General features: G+C 59.3%; 1 protein-coding gene across 3 annotated transcripts in view; it reads right to left on the reverse strand.

The window, feature by feature from the left end:
* Positions 1–7,261: 7,261 nt before the first annotated feature.
* The window catches only part of GNB1L (G protein subunit beta 1 like), a 44,472-nt gene continuing 31,153 nt past the window's right edge, over positions 7,262–20,580 (reverse strand). For 2 of the 3 annotated variants that reach the window (XM_022551170.2, XM_022551169.2), the window contains 3 exons: positions 20,441–20,539; positions 17,022–17,237; positions 7,262–7,777 (listed from right to left, as the gene is read on the reverse strand). In XM_022551170.2, the coding sequence (XP_022406878.1) occupies positions 7,526–7,777; positions 17,022–17,237; positions 20,441–20,539 (567 nt within the window). In that variant the 3' untranslated portion in view covers positions 7,262–7,525. The remainder of the gene's footprint in view (positions 7,778–17,021; positions 17,238–20,440; positions 20,540–20,580) is intronic. The other variant, XM_089894853.1, reaches the window with a different exon arrangement.

Raw genomic sequence — 20,580 nt, forward strand, 5'->3', positions numbered from 1 at the left:
TAACGATGAAAAACCTGGATTAAACCACAGCAAGAGATCACTTCACACCCATTAGGATGGATGGATATTATCAACACAAAACAAACAGAAAATAACAAGTGCTGGTGGGGATGGGGAGAAATTGGAACCCGTGCACTGCTGGTGGGAATGTAAACTGGTGCAGATGCCGTGGGAAACTAGAGTTTTCACAAAAAGTGAAACATAGCATTACCATATGACCGAGCAATTCCACTCCAGGGAGTGGACCCAAGAGAACTGAGAGCAGAGACTTGAACCTGCACTTGTCCACTCACGCTCAGGGCAGCTCAAGTCACAGCAGCCGAGAGGTGGAAACAGCCCACCTGTCAATAGCTGATCAATGGATAGAACTGATTAATTGAAAAATGGATAAAAAGATATGATCTGTCCACATAGGGGAATAAAAAGGAAGGACATTCTGACACTACAACATGGATGACCCTTGATGTGATGTTTGTTGAAATGAGCCAGGCACAGAAGGACAAATCCTGTGTGGTTCCCCCTACATGAGGTCCCTGGGCTTGTCAGATTCAGAGACAGAAAGTAGATGGTGGGGGCCAGGGGCTGGTCAGGGGTGGGGGGAGGGGGAGTTAGTGTTTGATGGGGACAGAGTGTCAGTTGGGGAAGATGAAAAGTTCTGAAGGTGACAGTAGTGACAGCTGCAGGACAGCGTGAGTGTACTTGATGCCACTGAGCTGTGCACTTAAAAATGGTTAAAATGGCAATGATTTTTAATGTATATTTATGTATATTTAACAATTAAAAACCGCTGGATTATCCACAGTCTGCAAAAAAATATGCTGTTCATCTCAAATTGATCAAGTCCTCACCTGTCTCTAAACCAGCAGTTTTTCACACGGTAGTTTTGTCCCCAGGAGCTTGGGCAGCATTTGGCGACACTGTCGGTTGTCACACGGGGTGGGTGCAGGCCGGCCCCCTGCAGTGTACAGGAATCTTCAGGGCAGGTGTCACAGGGTCTGGAGCAGCTCACAGTGTGGCCGCAGTGTTCTGAGCCCCTCAGCCTGCCTGGCACGCAGCTGGGTGGCAACTGGGTGGGCGAGCACCCATCCCACGGGAGCCACTCTCCTGGCTACGTGTCCACGAGGCCCGGTCTACCCAGCCCCCTCCACAAGCCCCCTGGTGCCCAGGGACCCAGATTTGCCATGAGCCAGGCCATCCAGCCCTGGGCTCCAGCCTGGGTGTGGGGTCAGGACCCGGGAGAGAGCCCCTGCCAGCACCAGAGCCCGGCCAGTCCCATTGGCTCTGGAGCAGAAGGGACCTGCAGGGCAGGCGATGGTGGGATCTTTTTCACTGATCCCTGTTGCTCCTCTGAAACCACCAGGAAAGTCACTGAGCCTTCACAGTCAGAGCCTGTGCCGACCACCGACCCCCGACATTCAACCCCAGGAGCTGGGCTCTTGCTGGCCCCTCCACCGGCCTCTCCTGGCCTGCCCAGCATCTCTCCCTCTGTTTGTGGGGTTCTGACCCTCCAGGGGCCAGGCCCAGGGTGGGGAGAGGCAGGGGCCAGAGCGACACTTCCAGGTACGTCTCGTGTCCGCCCCACAGTGTTCGCTGAGACACAGTTTCTGCTCTAAAGGACCACATGTCCCCCAGGGAGGGACAGGGATGCCCACCAGGATCGGCTGGGGCAGCTGTGCTCTGGGGAGGGCAGGGGGCTCAGGACAGACTGAGCAGAGGCAAGACCCCTTAGGGGCATGTCCAGCTGGCCCTGCTCAGGAGCGTGCATGACCAGGCTGGTGGGTGAAGCCTCACTGCAGCACATCCACCCACGAGGGACGGATGGATGGGGATGCACCCCAACGTCCACAAAACCAGGACACGACCAGGTGAGCCCGGCAGGGGGTGGGTGAGACATTCATCCCTCCGTCCACAGGACCTGATGCAGACAAGGGGGGAAGGCAGCCTGGACAGCCTGGGGAGATGGGACAAGGTGGGACACGGTGGGACCCGTCTCCACACTCGGAAGAGGCAGAGCTGCAGAGCCCAGGACAGACAGGGCGGCAGGGCCACGGGGCGACTACAAAGGGCGGGGCGGCCGCACGGGGTGGACTGCAGCTGTCGTGAAGCAGGTCCTCTCGCCGTGAAGATGGAGCCAGGCCTGCTCACCCCTTCCTGACCGGACGCCACCCTGGTGCTGCCCCTCCCCCCTCCACGCCCCGTGTCTGAGCTCGTCCGTGTGTTGACGTAGCTCTCGCGTCTGTTATTTATTGCTAATCACAAAACAGCGCCTTCTCCCTCTTTACTTCTCCAGGGCGGTAAGAGAGCCATCAAGGGCCGGGGGTCACGGCCAGGAAGGCAAGGCTGCAGCGGGCACGGCCTTGGTTCGTCCTGCCCACAAGGAGAGATGTGTATCCAGAAAGGGTCCATCCAGGCCCACCTAATGGGCTAGCCCATTTTTTGGGCAAGTGGCTGCAGGCCTCGGGGGCCAGAGCTCACCTAATACCTGGAGGCCGCTGCTTCACGCTGAAGCTGGGCGCTGGCTACACGGGGCTGTGGTTTTTCCCTCCATTTTGGTCTCCGCTTGAAATTTCCAAAAAAAAAAAAGTCAATTGTTCAATAAATTCTCAAGATCGATAAATTGTATGTTGTGTAATGGTAATTCCCTATATAGTCACATTCTAACTCAGTTCATAAATCAAAATTTATGAATAAAATTTCCCCAACACTTAAACACTGGTTGCAAATTCATTAAAAACTCTTCTAAACATTTAACAAAACAACAGCCTCACGTCTACTTCTAACGTCTCAGGAGAGACTCTCGGAAGCTGGTTCTCACCCGTTTCTCTCCCTCCAAGGCACGTCCTCAGTTCTGGGGTCTCACCTTGTAAAGGCTACAAACACTCTAAGGCCCTCCATCAGGAGGTGGGGTCTGTGTCTCCCACACACCAGGGCTAGGCAAAGGCGGCTTTTGGTGCCCGCCTGGCTCGCTGGCCAAGCCCTCGGTGCCCCCACGAAGAATGACTCCCCTGAGGCCGCCACGCCGAGAGCCCACCTGAAGGCACCTGATGGGCGGTGCCCCTGTGCCGCCTTGTCCCGTGGAGAGAGACAAACCGCCCAGTGGGCCCTCAGCCTTCCTGACTGACGACTCACGGGCATGCCCCTGAGTCTGGGCTGATTATTAACATCCCAGCAACGGGACCAGACCAGGGACTCAACTTCTCAACATGCACGTCTTGACAAACAACAAACATACAGGCATCCTGTCATCCTGTCCTCTTCCTGCTGCTATAACAAAATACCACGGGCTGGGCAGCTCATCAACCAGAGACTCTGCTCAGTTCTGGAGGCTGGAGGTCTAAGACCAAGGCGGATTCGGGGTCAGGCAAGGGCCCACATACTGGTTCTGGCACTAATCCCATTCTTGGGGATCCACCCTCATGACCTAGTCACCCCCCAAAGGCCCTGCCTCCAACTGCCATCATGTTGGGGGTTAGGGCTCCAGCCTATGGACAGGGAGATGCAGATGTTGGGGCCACAGTCTTCAGGCGCGCGCAGCTACCTGCTGTGACAGTGCGTTTCTGGCACACTTTGTTATTAGAGTGTTGGTGAGGATTCTTGGCCTATTTGAACAGAGCCAGTGACTGTCACCATGATGCCCGTGGCGGCCCCTGGACCCTCAGAACTGCTCCTGGCCCCTGTGAACACATCCTGGCCTGTGGCAGCTGCGAGATTCACCCCACCCCCACCCCCGTCTGCCCAGTACCACGGAAGCAGCTCTGCTTTAAGGCAGGAGCCACACACGTCTCTGTGAAGGGCAGGCACTGAACACTGGCCCTGGGGCCCGAGGTCCGGGTGCTGTGCACAGGGCGCCGGGCTACGACACAGAGAATGAACCTGCCTGTCAGCTCCGAGTCTGAGCTCCCAGGGCAGGTGCTGGTCGTGCACGCAGGTGGCTCCTGAGCGCTCCTGGTGGGATAAGGGAAAGGCCAGGAACGCCTACTCATTTTCCAGTTCAGCCTCCATGAGTCTGTCCTGCTTCCTCATCTGTGGCTGTGCCGCCCACTCAGATGCTTCCCTGAGTGGATCCTTTTGGGACTGGTGGCCTCTACCTGGTGGGCTCAGCCCCATCACACAGCAGCCACCTTGCCCTTTCCACCTCACTTAGCTCCGTCCAGTCATGCGCTTCCCGCCTGCCCGGATCCCGAGGTGCCTCCAGACGAGCTGGTGTGAGGGTGGCCGCATCTGGGCAGGGCCAACCAGCCCCAACACACAGGAGACCAGGGAGGGCGGGGAGGGGGCTGCACACCCACCCCGGCCCAGGTGCACAGCCTGCTCAGCTTAACCCCAGACCAGGCTCCCCGCAAGGTGCCAGCTGGTTGAGCACCGAGCCTCCAAAGAACCTCGGGTCGTCTCCTCTCTGCACACTGCTCCCAGAGCTGCTCTTGCAGAGACATGGGTGGGAAACACCTAACAGCCTTGCTTGCTGGGGGTGCAGGCGCTCACGACGCGCAGCACAGAGCAGCCTGCAAGACAGCCCTCCCCAGGGAACCCCTCGGTGGCAGCGTCCAGCCCCCAGGGCCGTGTTTACAGAGCACGTGGCGGTCTGACTTCTCAGACCTCTTGAAGCTCACGGAGCCCAGGAAAAGGTGAGAATTCCCAACCGTGCTGCGTCCCCTGGTCACTTGCCCGGCCCACCGCTGACCTCTTGCTTGTCCAAGAGGAGCCAGGGCAGCACGATGCTGGGATGACCATGGGCCCCACCCATAGAGTGCCAGGCGGCTGGAAGAGGGCCAGGCAGTGGTGAGCTCAGGAGAAATGCCTGTGTCCCCAGACCCACTTCCTCTGGTCCTGAGTGTCTGGCAGGGCTGTCACAACCCGACTCAGCCCCATGCATGGAGATTTGGCCACAAGATGTCCTTGGGACACTGCTCACAGCACGTGGCCTTGGTGGGCAGCCCAGAGCCCAGCTCAGGGCCAGCAGCCGTGATCTTCTGGGAGCCTCTGCCTGTGCCTTCAACGGAGGTGAGGGCCAGGTACGGATGGACACTTTGTCTCCCGAGCCCTCTCCCCCTCCAGGGCTGAGTCACGGCAGGCAGCACACACAGCTCACCCCCAACGTTTGGGAGGCACCTCTGGCGTCTCGCGGTGTCCTGTCCTCTGCCAGTAGGATACGCTGCCACGGCTGTTTTCGTGAATTCAGTGATTCTGCCAAAGGATCGCTGAGCTGATGGCGTGGATGTAAGCGGGCATGGGCACCACGTCCTCAGCTGCAGCCTGGTTTTAGAGGCTTCTCTAGCCCACCGCCCAGCACCTCAGGGTCACAGCTGCAGCGGGACTCGCAGAATGACTGGTGTGTTCACAGCTGTGCTCTAGTGAGGAGGCCAAGTGGGTCCTGAGACAGAGTCCTTTGCTATTTAGCACTGGCCTCTAGTCCAGTCTCCAGGACAGACCCACGGGAGGGGACGCTGGCCTGAACGTTGGCTTTGCTGGGGGTGGGGGCACATGTCAGATGCAGGAGCCCGGCCAGGCCGGAGAAGCAGAGGTCCACCTCCCGAAAGGGGCACCCAGTGCCCTACTGCCTCCCGTGGAGAAGGCAGAGAGTGGGGGTCCTGAGCAGACCACAGCGCCCAGAGGACGCCCCACACGCGGGGTTCAGGTCTCCGCAGCCTAAACAGAGCCGCCCGTCTTGCTGGCATTCGTAATGTGGAAACCCCTCTGGATGTGCACCACCCCCCAATATCCCAGGGGCCACAGCCCCCCTCCCCGATGTGCTGGAGGAAACCTGGCAGCACCTCTGTCCGACGGGCCCATGGGGAGGCCCGTCCCTGAGCTAGGATAGTGCACAGCCCCCCAGTCAGGGGTGTGGGTCTGGGGGGCCCCGGCTGGATCAGCAGCACAAGTTGCAGGCAGTGTGGTGGGCACCTGGGCCTGGTCGCAGGGCAGATACCTGCTGGTCCAGGTGGCCCGGGTCAGACGTCTGCTCGCTGGATCCAGAACGCTCTGCTCTGCCCACGGGGACCAGGCCAGGCTTCAGCGGCTGCCCACTGGCTCCTCTTGCCGGGGCCCAGGGTCATCTGCCCACACCCGCAGTCCTGGACCCTTGTCCACCATGAGGCCCCGCAGCCCCAGGACCCGTCCCCACTGCCGCTTCTGACCTTCGGGGAAGAGGGACCACAGAGCTCTCCAAGGATGCAGGTGGTCCTCACAGCTGCGGGGAGGCACATCATCTGGAGCCCGAGGAGGGTGAGCTAGTCTCACATGAAGCTCCCCCAACACCCTTGGTGCCCCCCTCTCAGCACCCCACGCAGTGCTGGCATTTCAACCCCACTTGTGTCCCTCGTGGTCCCTGCTTCAACCAATCAGCCAAACCTCATAGCCCTTCAGCCCCCGAGCTGAACCTGGAGGCCAGACTCTCCAGCAGGGCCCTGTTCCAGTGGGTTCGGCATCCCGCCACCTGGATGCACACGTGTTCTCCAGATGCCTGGGAAAGCCACGCAGCCCTTCTGGAGCGCAGCCACCGCAGACCCCACCCTCTCGGGCCTGCTGGGACCCAGTCTGGTTATAAGCAAAGTGTGGAGTAGGGGGTTCCTGAGTGCCCCTTAGGGCCCCTGCCTCGGGGGAGGCCATTCAGGTCCTGCAGCCAAAGGGGGGCTGACCTCAGGTAGGGTGCGAAGGGGGCTCTCCCAGCAAAGAAGCTGATGGAACGAAGGGGTTTGTGGCCCCCAGCTTCGTCGGGCTCTGCCCACAGCCCCCATCCCAATTTTCAGGGTCCCATTCCTTCCCAATCAACAGCCCAGCCTTGAGAGGAGCTGTCCTGAGGTTTGGGCTCGGCCCCACGTGGGAGTAGCCGGCAGCTGCCCTGTGTGAGCGGCTGCAACAGTGCCCTTGGTCCCTGTCTGTCTCGCTTGGGCTGCTGGGCTTAATGCCTAGAAGCCACACTGGGACAGCCACCTGCCACTCTCAGCCTCACTCCACGAGGTGGCCCTTCTTTTCTCCTGCTGGTCCTGCTGGAGGCCTAGCCCTGTGCCCTCCCCGCCACCCCCATCAGGGGCCCTCTCCCTGCCGCGCTCCCGTCAGGAGCCCGTCACCGGCTCAACCCTGTGATGCAGGAGCTCCTGGCCGTCTGCGGTGTGAGGAGCCCAGGACCCGGGGCCCACACTTGGCGTCCCTGCTGGACGGACCAGCCACCCTGCCCAGTGGAGGCTCTGAGGACAGACAGCTCTGGGCTCTGATCACCCGGGGAAGCAGGGGGTCACCTGGGAGAATTCGTACCTCAAGCGTGCAGGTTTGCAAACAAGTTTATTATCAGGCACCCCCGGGTCGGCCTCTTGCCTGGGTCGCTGGTGCCCAGTGTCTGGCCTGGTTATGCTTTAAATGGCAGTCGCCATGGCACAGACGCTGTGCTTCACGAAAGGGAGCAGGTCCCATGCAGGAAGGAGGCCCAAATGACCGGCTCTTCCCATGACCAGTGGGGCCCATGGCCCATGGCCTCCGACCCCTTGCACCACCTTCCCGCTATCCAAGTGTCCTGACAAGGAGCCACGAGTCACGTGCACGGGTAGAGAGACCAGACACTGATGCGCTGATCCCCAGACCCTGTGGCCAGCAAGCCGTCGTCAGCGAAGGCCACACAGTGCACGGTGGCGCTGTGGAAGGCCAGCACGGCCAGTGGCTTCATTGTCCGCCAGTGAAACACACGGACGCGATGGTCCCAGCCCGCGGTGGCCAGAATCTTACGGTCTGGCCGAATCTTGACGTCGGCAATCCCGGGGTTGGTGAGCACGTGAGTCCCACGCACCTGTGATCAGAGCGGCAGGGAGAACCATTAGGTGGCTTCTTAGACCTGCCTCCACGCCTCCCCCTCTACCAGGACGCCCCCGTCAGGAACAGGGAGCCAAGGGCTCCTGCCAACTTACTGCCACCTCCTGGAGCCAGCACAGGTGACCTCTGCCCTTGGCCAGACCCTCGGGTTGAGACAGGACAGGCCTCAGTGGACTGCGGCCTGGGCCCCTCCCCAAGGAAATACTGCCCCCCAGCCTCCAGGCAGCACTGCCCACTGGACAGCAGCAAGGTCAGTGGGTCCTCTCTCACGAAAACTCACCGCACCCAAAGCAGAAGGAGCAGAAGGAACGCAAACCCCACCTTCAGCAAAGCCGGGGGCAGGGCAGCCCTGCGTGGCATGCAAGGGGGAAGGCCACCCGGGGCTGGATGTGCAGCCATTGTGGGGCCATCTGGCAGCTCTGCCCCACGTTGACAACACACACTTGGCCATCGTCGTGATGACCCAAATGGCCACGTCCTTCCACCCATCCTGTCTTGGCCCAGCCCTGGGCACCAGGAGTCCTTGCTGCCCCGGGGTCGCTGGTGTGCCCACAGCAGCTCCCCTTTCTCTGCAAATTCACCTCCTGTTGGGCCAGAGCAGCCTCAGGGAGAGTCATTCATTTTTCAAAGACAACACAGGGAAAAGGAGGAAAGAAACTCAGCGAAAGATGGCAGCATTCCTTGGAAGCAACCAGACACTCACCAGGCACTTTTGCAAATCAGCAAAACAGAACTGCATGAAGCAATGATCTCCATAAAACAAGAACCAGGAGAGCAAACCCAGAGGAGGGAGGCTGATCCACAGGCACCGAGAGAAGCAAACACTGCAGAAGCAAGGGGAATCGGAAGAGACAGCAAAGGCAGGTGTGACCCAACCTGGGGACAGAGGCACGGCCACTGGAGAAACAGCAGACGTGGAAGGCCGCGCAGCTGCTCTGACCTTTGCCGTTTAGAAAATCTGTTCTTGCTTCTAGAAACTGAAGTCTTAGGATCCACAGAGAGCCTACAGGGTGGTCACAGGAAGATGCGCTTGATAACGTCATTGGACGCAAAGCTAATTAGTCCTTTTGTCAGGCAAAAGGATCAAGTCAACTGTGAGGGCAGAATGGCCCATGGCCACGTCTGGGCGAGGTCTGGGCCAGACAGTGGGGTGACGCCTGCGAAGCTAGGAGGGGAGGCCTGAGAATTTTATATCCAGCCAAACTGTCGCTCAGGTATGAGAACAACAGACGAGCATTTGTGAACATGTAAGAACCCAGGGGATGCGTCCCATCAGCTCTTCCTCGAGAACTAGGAAATAAGGTCCAGTCTCTCAGGAGAAAACAGGGGAATGGCAGCAAGTAGCCTGGCAGAGAGTAGGGAACGTAGTCCCCTGCAGGATTAGGCCTGAGACAATACAGGGATCAAGGCTACAGAACCGGTTGTGTAACTAACAGAAATACAGGACGGCAGCAAAAGAGACGGGTGTGAAGTTCACTGATCTGCTCATCTTTGTCATCTGGGTCGAAGATACAACAGTCAGCCTCATTCTACGGAGATTATCTGACACCCACTGAGGTGCTGACAGAACAACCTCACTTCCTCTCCCCACCCAGGTGTAATCGTTTCCTAATATTTGCCCTTGTATTTCTCTGAAAAGGAATAAAAATATACTCAACAGACTTTTGACTGGATTCCAAAGTTAAAGCCAAATGTGTGCTGTGAACGTGAGAGACACCAAAAGAATGACTGGCCAAGAAACCCCGGGAGCCAGCAGACGAGAGAGTTGGGGCCCACCCTGGGGACCAGGGAGCACTCGAACAGACTGTGCCCCACTTGACAGCAACAGAGTGTGCACAGTTCACAACGAGAAGCCGCGAATGTCTGCTCAGCAGACAAACAGACACCCTTCATGAAGCTGGGACTACAGGAGGTGGCTGTGATGGGCAGCTGGTGCCAGACCACTCTGCGTGCTGCCAACAACCACCAACTGGACAAAAGACACTGCGTGACTGAGTCCAGGCACCAACACCGGTGGGAAGGGCAGCTGACAGGGGAGCCTCCCAGAGGCCCAGTAGCTCTCTGCTGGCGGAATGTCTGGCCGCAAAGTCCAGGTGGAGCACAGCGGCCATGTGAAGCCAAGGAGGTGATCAGAGGGTGGGGCCGCTGGAACCCGTGGGGTGAGGCAGCAGCATGGAGGGGGCTGGGGGAGGGACTGCAGGCCATGTGGGTCCCACGAGTCCTTGTGAGGGCTGGGCTGTGCCCACTCAGGGCACCACACAAGGTTAGCCGGCCAGTGGCTGCTGCAGGGTTAAAGGGAACGAATACAAGAGATCAACAGTGATCTTGGACCCAGCAGCCGAGGGTGACATCTGTGTGTCCACACAAGACCAGATGAGACCCCGCGTGGCCGCGCTGCAGGGTAGGCATCACGCCCTGGTTGGGCCTACTCTGGCCAACCATGATGAAGCTGGAAACCAAGCCCCACAAGTGCGAAGGGGAGGTACAGTTTGGAAGGTGAGTCCCATGCATTACAGGAGCCTGGGATGACCCTGGGCCCCACGTACTGCCTGACGGAGTGGAAGCCAAGCCCATGGTGCAGGTGAACAGCCGCAGGGCTGACAGTGATTGCTCTGCAAAGTAAGAGAATCCAGTCTCCATCTCTATCAGTACAATGTCTGGCACAGACAAAAATTACTAGACACCCAAAGGAGTAGGAAAAAAAGCAGTTAATGGAAACCAGCCCAGAACGGCACAGGTGTGGAACATATCAGACGAAGACTTTAAAGCAATATTTAAATATGTTCCAAAAAATGAAAGAAAATGCAAATAATTACCAAAAAATTGTCTTGATGAGTGAACAGGTAGGATCTATTAGCAGAGAAATGCAAATTCAGAACCAACTCAGAACAGCCAACACTCTGTGAAGGTGAAGAGCAAAGCGGGAGGACCAACTTCACAACTTGCTGTGAAGCTACAGGAATCAAGACCATGGATGTTGGTGGAAGAAGAGACAAACGGATCAGTGAAACAGAAAAAAGAGCTCAGAAATGGACTCCCATAAACACGTGACCTTTGACACAGGAGCAAAGTAGCCTTTTCAACAAACGGTGCTGGAACAACTGGACGTCCACATGAGAAGAAACGAATCCAGACACAGACCTGCCACCTTCACAAAAATCAACTCAAAATAGACCAAAGACCTAAATGTAAATTGCAAAACTATAAAACTCCTAGATGACGACAGGAGAAAACCTAGGTGACCTTGTATTTAGATACAACACCAGAGCATAATCCATAAAGGAAACAATTGATAACCTGACTTCACTAAAATTAGAAACTTCTGCTCTGTAAAGACACTGTTGAAAGAATGAGAAGACAAGCCAAAGACTAAGAGAAAGTATCTGCAAAGACGCATCTGATAAAGGGCTGTTACCCAAAATACACAAGAACTCTTAAGAAAATGAGCAACCCAATTTAAAAATGGGCAAAAAGCCTGAACAGACACCTCAGCACAGAAGATACACAGATGGCAACTAAGCATGTGAAAAGATGCTCCACATCGTATGTCATTAGAGAAATGCAAATAACAACAAACAGATACCACTGCACATCTGGACACATGTCATTATACATTCGTCCAAACCCATAGGATGTACATCACCAGAAGTGACCCCTGATGTGAACCAAGGGCTCTGGGTGATGATGAGGTGTCAGTGCAGTTATATCGATTGTAACAAATGTCCCACTTGTTGTGGGGGGATGTCGATAGTGGGGGGGCTGGGGGTATATGGGAAATCTCTGTACCTTCCTCTCAATTTTGCTGTGAACCTAAAACTGCTCGAAAAATAGAGTCTTTTGTTAAAAAAAAAAAGGCACAGTAATAGAAAATGTAGAACTGAAAAGCTAATAACTGACGTGAAAAATGTGTAGGACAGGCTTAACAGCAGATTGGAAATTATTATTATTATTTATTTATTTATTTTTTTGCGGTACATGGGCCTCTCACTGTTGTGGCCTCTCCCGTTGTGGAGCACAGGCTCCGGACGTGCAGGCTCAGCGGCCATGGCTCACGGGCCCAGCCACTCCGTGGCACGTGGTATCCTCCTGGACCGGGGCACGAACCTGTGTCCCCTGCATCGGCAGGCAGACTCTCAGCCACTGCGCCACCAGGGAAGCCGGAAATTATTATTTTTTAAAAGTCTGTAAACTAGGGGACATTATCAATGGACATTATCTGACCTGAAGAAGAGAGAAAACTGACCAGAGCCTCGAGGGCCATGGTACAATGTCACTCAGGGAGGTCACGCACTGAAAACCACAGATAAAAAGAACGTCTTGGGAGCGGCCGAGGAGAAGCCCCACGAGGTGACCAGGAGTGAGGACCAGACGCGAGTCCCCAGCAGACGGGGGTCACCTGAGACCACGTGTCTTCAAAGCACACGAAGGAAGCAAACCAAGCGCTCCAGAGAAAAGGCGGAGGTTGTCGCAAAGCATGAAAAAGCAGAGCCCCACTAGAGGGCCCGACAAGACGGCCAGGCAGCGCGCACGGGACAAAACAGAACCCGTGCAATGAGGTCGTGTGCGCGGCTGGCCCACGAGGGGGACGCCTGTGTGTGAAGGGAGGCTGAAGGTGAAAGATGGAAAAAAAGCTACAGAAGGAAGTAGCCAAAAGACACCTGGCCTGAGCCATGTGAAGCGCTGCTGAAATGCGCTTTCAGGCAAAAATCCTTCCCAGAGATAACAAGGGTTCAACCCCCCAGGAAGATTCAAAATGCAGACCAAGAACACACAGGACCCAGGAAAGTCACCAAGATAGACCCAGCAAGAGCACCCCCAGAGGCCGGGGCAGGCATGGCTTTCGACCCACGTGGCCCACATGAACCACACGGCTGCCTGAGGGGCAGGCGCAGCTGGGTGGCGGGCAGCAGAAATACCTCTTTCCAAGCACGGGGGCCACGGGAACCTACTGGCATTTCAGGGAGCTGCTATCACTCAGAACTGGTTCTCCAACCACAAATGGATCAAGTTAGAAGCCTAGAAATAAAAAATAACTGGGGAAAGAATCAAACATTTGGAAACATAAAAACACTCTGATCAGCTCCGCAGTCAGAGAACAAAGAAAAATCGGGCGCCCGGAAGTGAGTGTGATGAATCCCGGTCAGAGCTGCACATCGAGCCTGGAGGACTCAGGGGAGGAAGAGAAAGGTAGACGGGAAATGGGGAAAAGATGTTTAAAGAAAACAAACGTAAGCCTGGTCAGGAATGGACAGGACAGTCCTGCAGATAAAACAGGGATGCAATCACAAATAACTGAAAAAGGTCAGTGCAGCCAGCACATGGGCAGTGCCCCTGCGGCGACCCATCCAGCCCCAACACGCACACCTGCCCTGCCTTCCTGCGGCCTCTGTCCAGTGCCCAGGCCCGTGATGTCCCGGGCCCCTTCTCCGTCCATGGCGACCAGCAGCATCCCCGCATGTCCCGCGCTCTCTGCCACTCCAGTGCTCTGGTCCAGAGGAATCCAGGCTCAGTGCTTCCTGTCTGTGCTGCACACAAGCAGCCATAACCCACTCACTGGGTGGGTGCCCAGCACAGCCCTCACCCCCACCGCCCCCTTCCTTGGAAGCTGGTGCAGCCATGCCCGCATGAGAAGGCAAAGACCACACGTGTGCCCGCAGCAGGGGTGCGTCAGCCTGAGCCCCAACTCATGGGCAAGGACAAGGTGACTGTCACAGCCCCCAACTCTTCCTCTCCCAGGAACTCTGCCCTGGGCTCGGAGCAGTGGGTGTGCCAGAACCCACTCGGGGCCCTGCTTCAAGGTGGATTTGTTAACAATGGGGATGTTTCCCAGGGAGTAAAGGGCTCCCCAAATCTGCTGTCTGCTGTTGGAGCCGGGAGCCCAGGTGGTGGCTGGGGAGTTGCAGAGCAGCCTGAGCAGTGGTCTTTGTGTGGCTGGCTGAGAGTCGGGTGCGGAGCGGAGCACATCCATGCCAGTGTTGCCACCTGGGAGGGGCTGAGATGCCCAGGACGGCCCAGGGGAAAGGGGACAGGAGTGATGCGCCCCCAGCCTCACAGCCCCTCCTGGAAGCTCAGAATCAAGGCACAAGGCCCTTTCAGTGGGGACCTGGACTGGAAGAGACCAGTCCTATCGGGGGCCACAGCACCCGTGTGTGGTCAAGGCGGCCGAAGCCCCGCCCATGGTGTCCCGAGATGTGTGTGTGGGGGTGGGGGTGGGGGTGTGCCCATAGCTCCTCAGCTCGGGGCCCCACGGTCTCCCTCGCACCAGCCCAAGTGTCACCAGCTGCTGACACTTTAGAGGGAAGCTCCCAGCAGGGCTGGGGAGCAGGCGCGCAGCGGCCACGCAGCGGGGAGGAGGGGACGCCTGGCCAACCAGCCGTGGGCGTGGTGGGTGGGGAGTGGTCGTCTGACTCCAGCCTGGGTTGGCTGGGGTGGGGGCCTAGTTATTACTTCAGGGCCTAGAAATACCGCTGGCCGTAAATCAGCCCCTGCTTCAAGGCCGTGGACCCTGCCCCAAGTGTGGGAGGGAGGGCAGGTCTGTACACCACCTGTGTCTGACGACAGCCAAGGCCCAGACCCCGGGCTCGAGGGGAGCAGAGCGAGCAGCCCCTACAGGTGGGTGAGCGTCCAACGTCCTAGAGAGGGTGGCCGAAGGCTCCAGTTACCGCCGCGGCCTCTGGCCAAGCCCGTCTCGGACCAGGACCCTCCAGGAAGGATCCTGGCCACCAGTGGCTCTCGCAGCACATGACCTCAGGTGCCAGGAATGCGCGCGCAGCACGGCCCCATCTGGTTCCCATTACCCTCACTCCACGCAGGAGCCCCATCTGCGCCTCTGCAGCGCCCGCCCGCCCACCCGCCCAGGGAGATTGATTTGGGCTCATTAGAGCTGCTGCCGCGAGGTAAGGCACATCTTTGCCCACGTGGCTCCACGGCCAGCGCCTCAGGGCCAGTTGCGGCACCGAGGGCCCAGGGAGAGGTGCCTGCGGACACCGCGATGCTGAGGCCCTCGAGGCCCTGACACCTCCTCCTTGAGGCCTGCGTTCCAGGACCTGAAGGTGTCTGGGCCTCTGGGGACATGGATGTCTCCAGCGAGGCCACAGTGGGCGGTCGGAGGGAGGAGCGGCGCCTCCTGGGATGCACGCTGAGAGAGGCCCTGGCCGCGGCACGGCCTCCACCAACCTCCCGGCTGGCCTGGCCTCCCTATGCTCTGACTTTCCAATTCATATGCACAGTGAACCTCCAGCTCTGAGCTGGAACATGCCCCATAAATTTAAGTCTGAAGTTCCTGCAGCTGTTTCTCCAACAGGCCAGGGGAGACCAGGCCGACCTGCGCCAGGACGGCAGGAGGGGCCTCTTCCCAGGGTCCTGGGGGCAGGGCCTGGGGGCGCTGCAGTCAGTGGGGCCCTCAGGAGAGCCACCTGGGTCTCTAGGCATTTGCAAAGTTGGGCTGAAGTTGAAGCCACAGCAGGACAGAGCACTGGACCTCATGGGGGTGGGGGTCGCTGCCTGGTTCCCACCAGGCAGGAGCAGAGGAGGGTGTGGGGGGAACCCCGATGCCCACCTGGCCAGGCTCTGTGTCCTTGATGGCTCAGAACATGAAGACCCAGCACCACGTGGCTCCGCCCCATTTCTAAAGATGAGCACCATGGTGACTTCCACTCCCACCACCCACATCCAGGACTTCAAGGCCTTGGAGATGCTTCCTCTGGGATGGAGGCTGGAGAAGCTCCACCCCCACAGCCGGCCCCAGCCCTGCAGGGAGGCCTGTTTGACCCCATCCTGCAGGGCCTCTGTGGACTCCCTGGGACACAGGACAGGAAGACGGACGGGAAGCTGCTTTACTGCAAGTCAGGCGAGCGTGGCACAGGCTGGTCTGCAGTGGTGGGGGGGGCGTGGGGGGCAGGGGGTGATGTCAAGGAAGTTGGAACACCTGCCTTGTCCTCGTGTCACATGACTCCTCCCTCCCTCTCCCTCCCCCCTCCCCGGGACTCCACAGGGCTGCTCCCCCCTCAGGACCCTTCCCAGACCCTGGAGCCATGGCCACTCGCTCTGGTTCTGGCTTGGTCCTCCCATGGACTGTGTTTTTTAGGAAGCTAGAGCAGTCCCTCCAGCTGCCGCACGGAAGGTCTCCCTGCTGAGTCCGCCCTCGGCCCCTAGCTCCTGCCCAGGACCCCTCACCCACCCCTGATAGCCCTGCCTCTCGCTATCCTGCACCCAGGGCATGGCAATGCCCGCTGGGCATGGCAGTCTCTCCCGATTTTCACCCATGCCTGCCCTCTCCCACCCACCCAAGTGCACAGAGCCTCTTCCCTGGCTGTGGGGGCCCTGGGCTGCTGGGCAAGGCCTCCCATCTGGGGAGGGCCCGAGAGGTGCCCTCTTCCTGCGGTCTCCTGTCTGCAGGGAAGCCTGGACCACACAGCCCCTGTAGAGAGCACAGCCACAGGCCCTGTCCTCCAGAGCTCCAGGAGGTGGGATACACAGCTCCCCACTGGGGCCCCACTCCCCCCCCAGACCTGGGCTCGCAGAGCCGGCCGTGGTCAGGTCTCAGCCTTCTCTGAGGCTTCCTGGCTAATGGGGGCACCCCCGCCCAGAAGCCAGTGTGCACTCAGGCCACCCTCAGGGGGCTGACAGGCACAGGGCACACCCAGCACCTCACTCCCCAGGACCTCACCCGTCTGAGGCCTCGCCAGGAGGCTCCCCTCCCGGCCAACTCCATCCCCCCCTCCCAACAGGGCTGAGCACTGGGCACCCAGATGTGGCCCCGAAGGGCCCCCCAGCCACGTGGGATGGGAAGCCACTGAGCCGTTACAGCCCTCCCACTGCCCCCGGGCAGCTTGCAGACAGCCACAGGGGCCTCACTAAGGGATTTCTCCATGTAGGGTTTGGGTTTTTTTCTTTTTCTTTTTGATTGATCAGTTCCTTACTGACCAAATTCCTCTGAGTTTTGCAAACGGGCTTGCACAGTCCTGGATTCTACATGCCTTTCCTCTAGATGGACGAGACGTGACCGCTATTAGCCAAGGTCTGAGAGAAACCCAAACCCTGTGAATGGCTCACGAGCGCCAGCCCCTCTACTGCCGCCCGCCAGGCCCGCCCGCGCCGGGTCCGATGATTAATTAACTGCGGACCTGCCACAAGTCCTCTTCATGCCTAAATATTGTTCCAGCCCATCAGACTGTTGGTGCAGAGCAGGATAAATGACACCTCGGGCCTGGCCCACTGACCTGCAGGGCCTGCTGCTCATCCAGGCTCCAGACGGCCAGCGCCTTCTCCGCAGAGCCTGAGACGCCCCTGGCCTCCTGGGAGTCGAAGTCCAGACCCATGACGGGCTCCGTGTGGCAGGAGACGCGGCTGCACACTTTCCGTGAGGAGACGTCCCACAGGGCCACTGAGCCGTCCTCGTAGCCAGCCAGGAGGAGAGGGCGGGGACTGGAGTCAGCCTGCGGGGACAGCTCGCTGTCAGCTGGGGGATGCTCGGGGGTCCCGGGCCTTCTGGAGGAGAAGGAGCTTGAGATAGGCCGCCTTCCCCACTGAGCCCTGGGGGGTCTGCACACCCCCAGGGGGCCGACACCCAGACTGGGGCCAGTGCGGGCTGGATGGGGTGCCTGCCGTCGGGGTCTGGGACACTGGCTGGTCCTCCCACTCCTTCCCACCGGCCAAGACGTGCGGCCACCCCTGGGTGGGGCCAGCCACCTGTCTAGAACTGCTGGCCAAAGAAAATCTCGAGCTCCGTCTCAATGAAAAATGAACCTTCTGTACTTTGTCAACGTCGCCGCGGAAGCCCCCCAACCGTCAAGGCTGCAGAGTCAGCGCCTTGCCGGCCGAGCCGCGTGATGGATGAGGGCGCGGGTCAGAGGGCTGCGCAGCCGCCTGCAGGGGAGCATGGGGACCCTGGGTCGGCCTGGCACCGACAGAGAGCGGCCGCCCCGTGCTTGGTGCCCAGTCCCGGGACCGCCGCCAGGACCCGGCACCTTTGCTCTCCACTGAGCTCCCAGGGCTCAGAAACGACCAAGCGCCCCCTGCCAGCGGAGAATTTCCCGAGGCCAGGAGCTCAGCCTGCGGCCCTCAAACCCTGGATGGCCAGCGGTGAGCACAGGGCCTGGGGGCCGCCAGCAAGGCTGCCTCCAGGGTCGCCTGCAACTCCAATGGGGGCCCGCTGCTGGCAGGCAAGGCTGGTGCTGAGCCGCGTGCCTAGGCGTGGCCGACAGCACCCGGGCGGGCCCTCCTGGCCCACCTGCTGGAGCTCGCTGCCCACCCAGAGGGGCTCCATGCCCAGGTGTTGCACACCGTGAGTGTCTAACATGAGTGGACGCTGCCTACGTCCTGAACCCCAGGAAGCAGAGCTCGCCATGCTTGGTGTGAGGGGTATGTCTCAGGGCCCCGCAGAGTGAGGGGAGCCAGGGGAGCCCCGTGCAGACCAGCTCTGGGATCTGGAGGATGCCTCCCACAAGCCCTTTTTTCTGATGATAACATGTGCTCCCAAAAACAAGCAGGAAGGAGGAGTCCAAGAAAGCAGCTGTGAGGAACTTGCCAGGGCCCCTTGGGTCCATCCCCCTTGGGGCACTGCTGTGTCCTCCCACTAGCTTCCCACCGCACTGCCTGGCCCAGCCTGCTCCTCAGCCCCCACCCCCATGTTCCTCCTGCATTCAGGGCTCCCCCACTGCCTATGGTCTGGGAGCTCTGAGTGCCTAGGCTGGAGCAGGGGCTGCACACCACTGAGCCCCCTGTGCAGGCACACAGGGCAGCCAGGGCAGGAGCCAGACCAGCCACAGGGCCCCGTGCCAGGCTCTGTCCCTGCACTGAGGCCCCTCCACATTCTCTCCTGGCACACAGGGTCCCTGCGGCCCCCCAGGATAGACCCTGCAGGCGGGTCAGGGCTCTGGGGCCTCAGTCCTCCGGCGACCACACCCTTGGTGCCAGGCTGACTTCTGCTCGCTCTGCGTTCCTGTCCCCACCCCGGGTGTGCCAGCCCGAGGCACCCCCCAGCACCTCGAGGTTCCCCGGGGAGCCCTTAGCTGGGGGCATGGGGGGGACACTGGAGGACCTGCTCTGAGGGTTGGTGTGGACAACCTCTGACCTCCTACATGACAATCATCCTAAAAACACAGGCCATCCACTCTCAGGAGCAAAACAAGAAATCTCTGAATGTTTCAGAAAGGAATCCCACATTGGGCCACTCTGCCACACTCAGATCAATAAGCTATAACCTGGACCTCCAGGCTTGGCGAGGAATAAAGGGACATTTCAAATCAGCATAGACTTTTCTTAACAGGATGCTTTGCGCTGGATCGGTATCAACTAACACAACTCGATTTGTCCTTCTGTCAACCACGTCAATTACCTTGACAAGTTTGTACATCCCATTTCTGCAAATTTTTCTGATGGAATTCTTACACGATTAGGCAATGACAGCATCTCCAGGGAGGGAGGGTGAGCGGATGCAGCCCCGTCCCACCCGGGGCCTGTGAGCACCAGGCCACCTCCACAGCCTCCGCTGCCCCTCCAGGCGCCCCCCCACCCTGCCTGCTGGCACCAGCAGCTTTGCCATCCAGGTGAGTCTCAGAGCCCCCACTTCCTCACGCCCCTCCCCCATGGGCTTCTCTCAGTTCACAGATGGCAGGGACACCAACTGCAAGACAGGGCAGGGCCCTGGAGGGACAAGAGCTGGGTCCAGGGACCCTGCGGGCACACAGACACCTCCAAACCATGCGAGCCTGGCCGGGTTCGTATGGAGAGTCACAGCAGGGGCAGGAACAGCCTCCCCCTGGTCCCAGGCAGCCCGGGGCAGCTCTGAGGAGGCACAGGTGAGCTGCTCGGAGCTGAAAAACAGGCTGTAGGCAGCGGTCCGGGACAGCCCTGGTCAGTGACCTGCTCCCCATAGCTTCTGCAGCTGTAAAGACGTTGCCGAGACTCTTTCCACATGAATGCACCGGACCATCTGCTCTGCTGCCCCCAGGAGTAGATGCCCATTTTGAGCTGGTGCTGACCGCTGTGGGTGGGAAGCTGCCCCTCTGGTCAGGAGGGTCCCTCCCAGGCCTCGCGCTCAGCCCCAGAGCCAGAACCCATCCTGCAGGGACTCAGGCCTGTGACTCCGCTGCCCCCCGGCTTCTGCCGCAGCCCCAGGAGATGCCTCCAGACCCTCTCTAATCAGAGAGAACAGCCAAGAAAGAAGGAAATGGCGCGGATCAGAAATTCCAAGTGTGGCCGCAGGGAAAGCCAGCACATTAAGCCCACTCCAGCCTCAACAAGGCAAAGAAGTAACAAAAATTAATCCTGACGACGCAGGGGCCGTGCAGGCTTGCAGGGTTAGTCAGCACCCCCTCCCGGCCCCACACCAGGCCGCGCCGGTGAGCAGACCAGAGAGGAGCATGTGGCTCCCCCAGGAGGGGGTCGCTGTCTCCCACACCGCCCTGCGAAGTCGAGGACAAGCCCAGCATCCCCAAAGGGTCTGTAGGCGTCCTCGCAGCAGGAGGGCTGGTGGGCTGGGGACACCAAGGCTGAGAAGGACGCTGTGCACACGCCTCCCGGGGGCCAGTGCCCGTAGGTGATGAGGAACCAAGTCCCTAATGGGCATGATTCACACCTGGCGGGCGTGGCCGGCAGGTGTGGTCGGTGGGCGTGGCTGGCGGGCGCTGGGCCTTACCTGCCAGAGCTGCAGGCACATGGGCATGCCCAGCCTGGCCTGTGCCTCGGGCTTCAGGGAGCACACTGACGTCTTGGACGGCATCTCCAGAATCTGAACCTGACAGTAGGAAAACAAGCTGAGCTGGGCCAGAGCCAAGT

This window comes from Delphinapterus leucas, chromosome 14, assembly GCF_059928025.1.
Source record: "Delphinapterus leucas isolate spDelLeu-1000000601 "Yukka" chromosome 14, BTC_Dleu_Yukka2, whole genome shotgun sequence".
NCBI classification, from domain to species: Eukaryota; Metazoa; Chordata; class Mammalia; order Artiodactyla; family Monodontidae; genus Delphinapterus; species Delphinapterus leucas.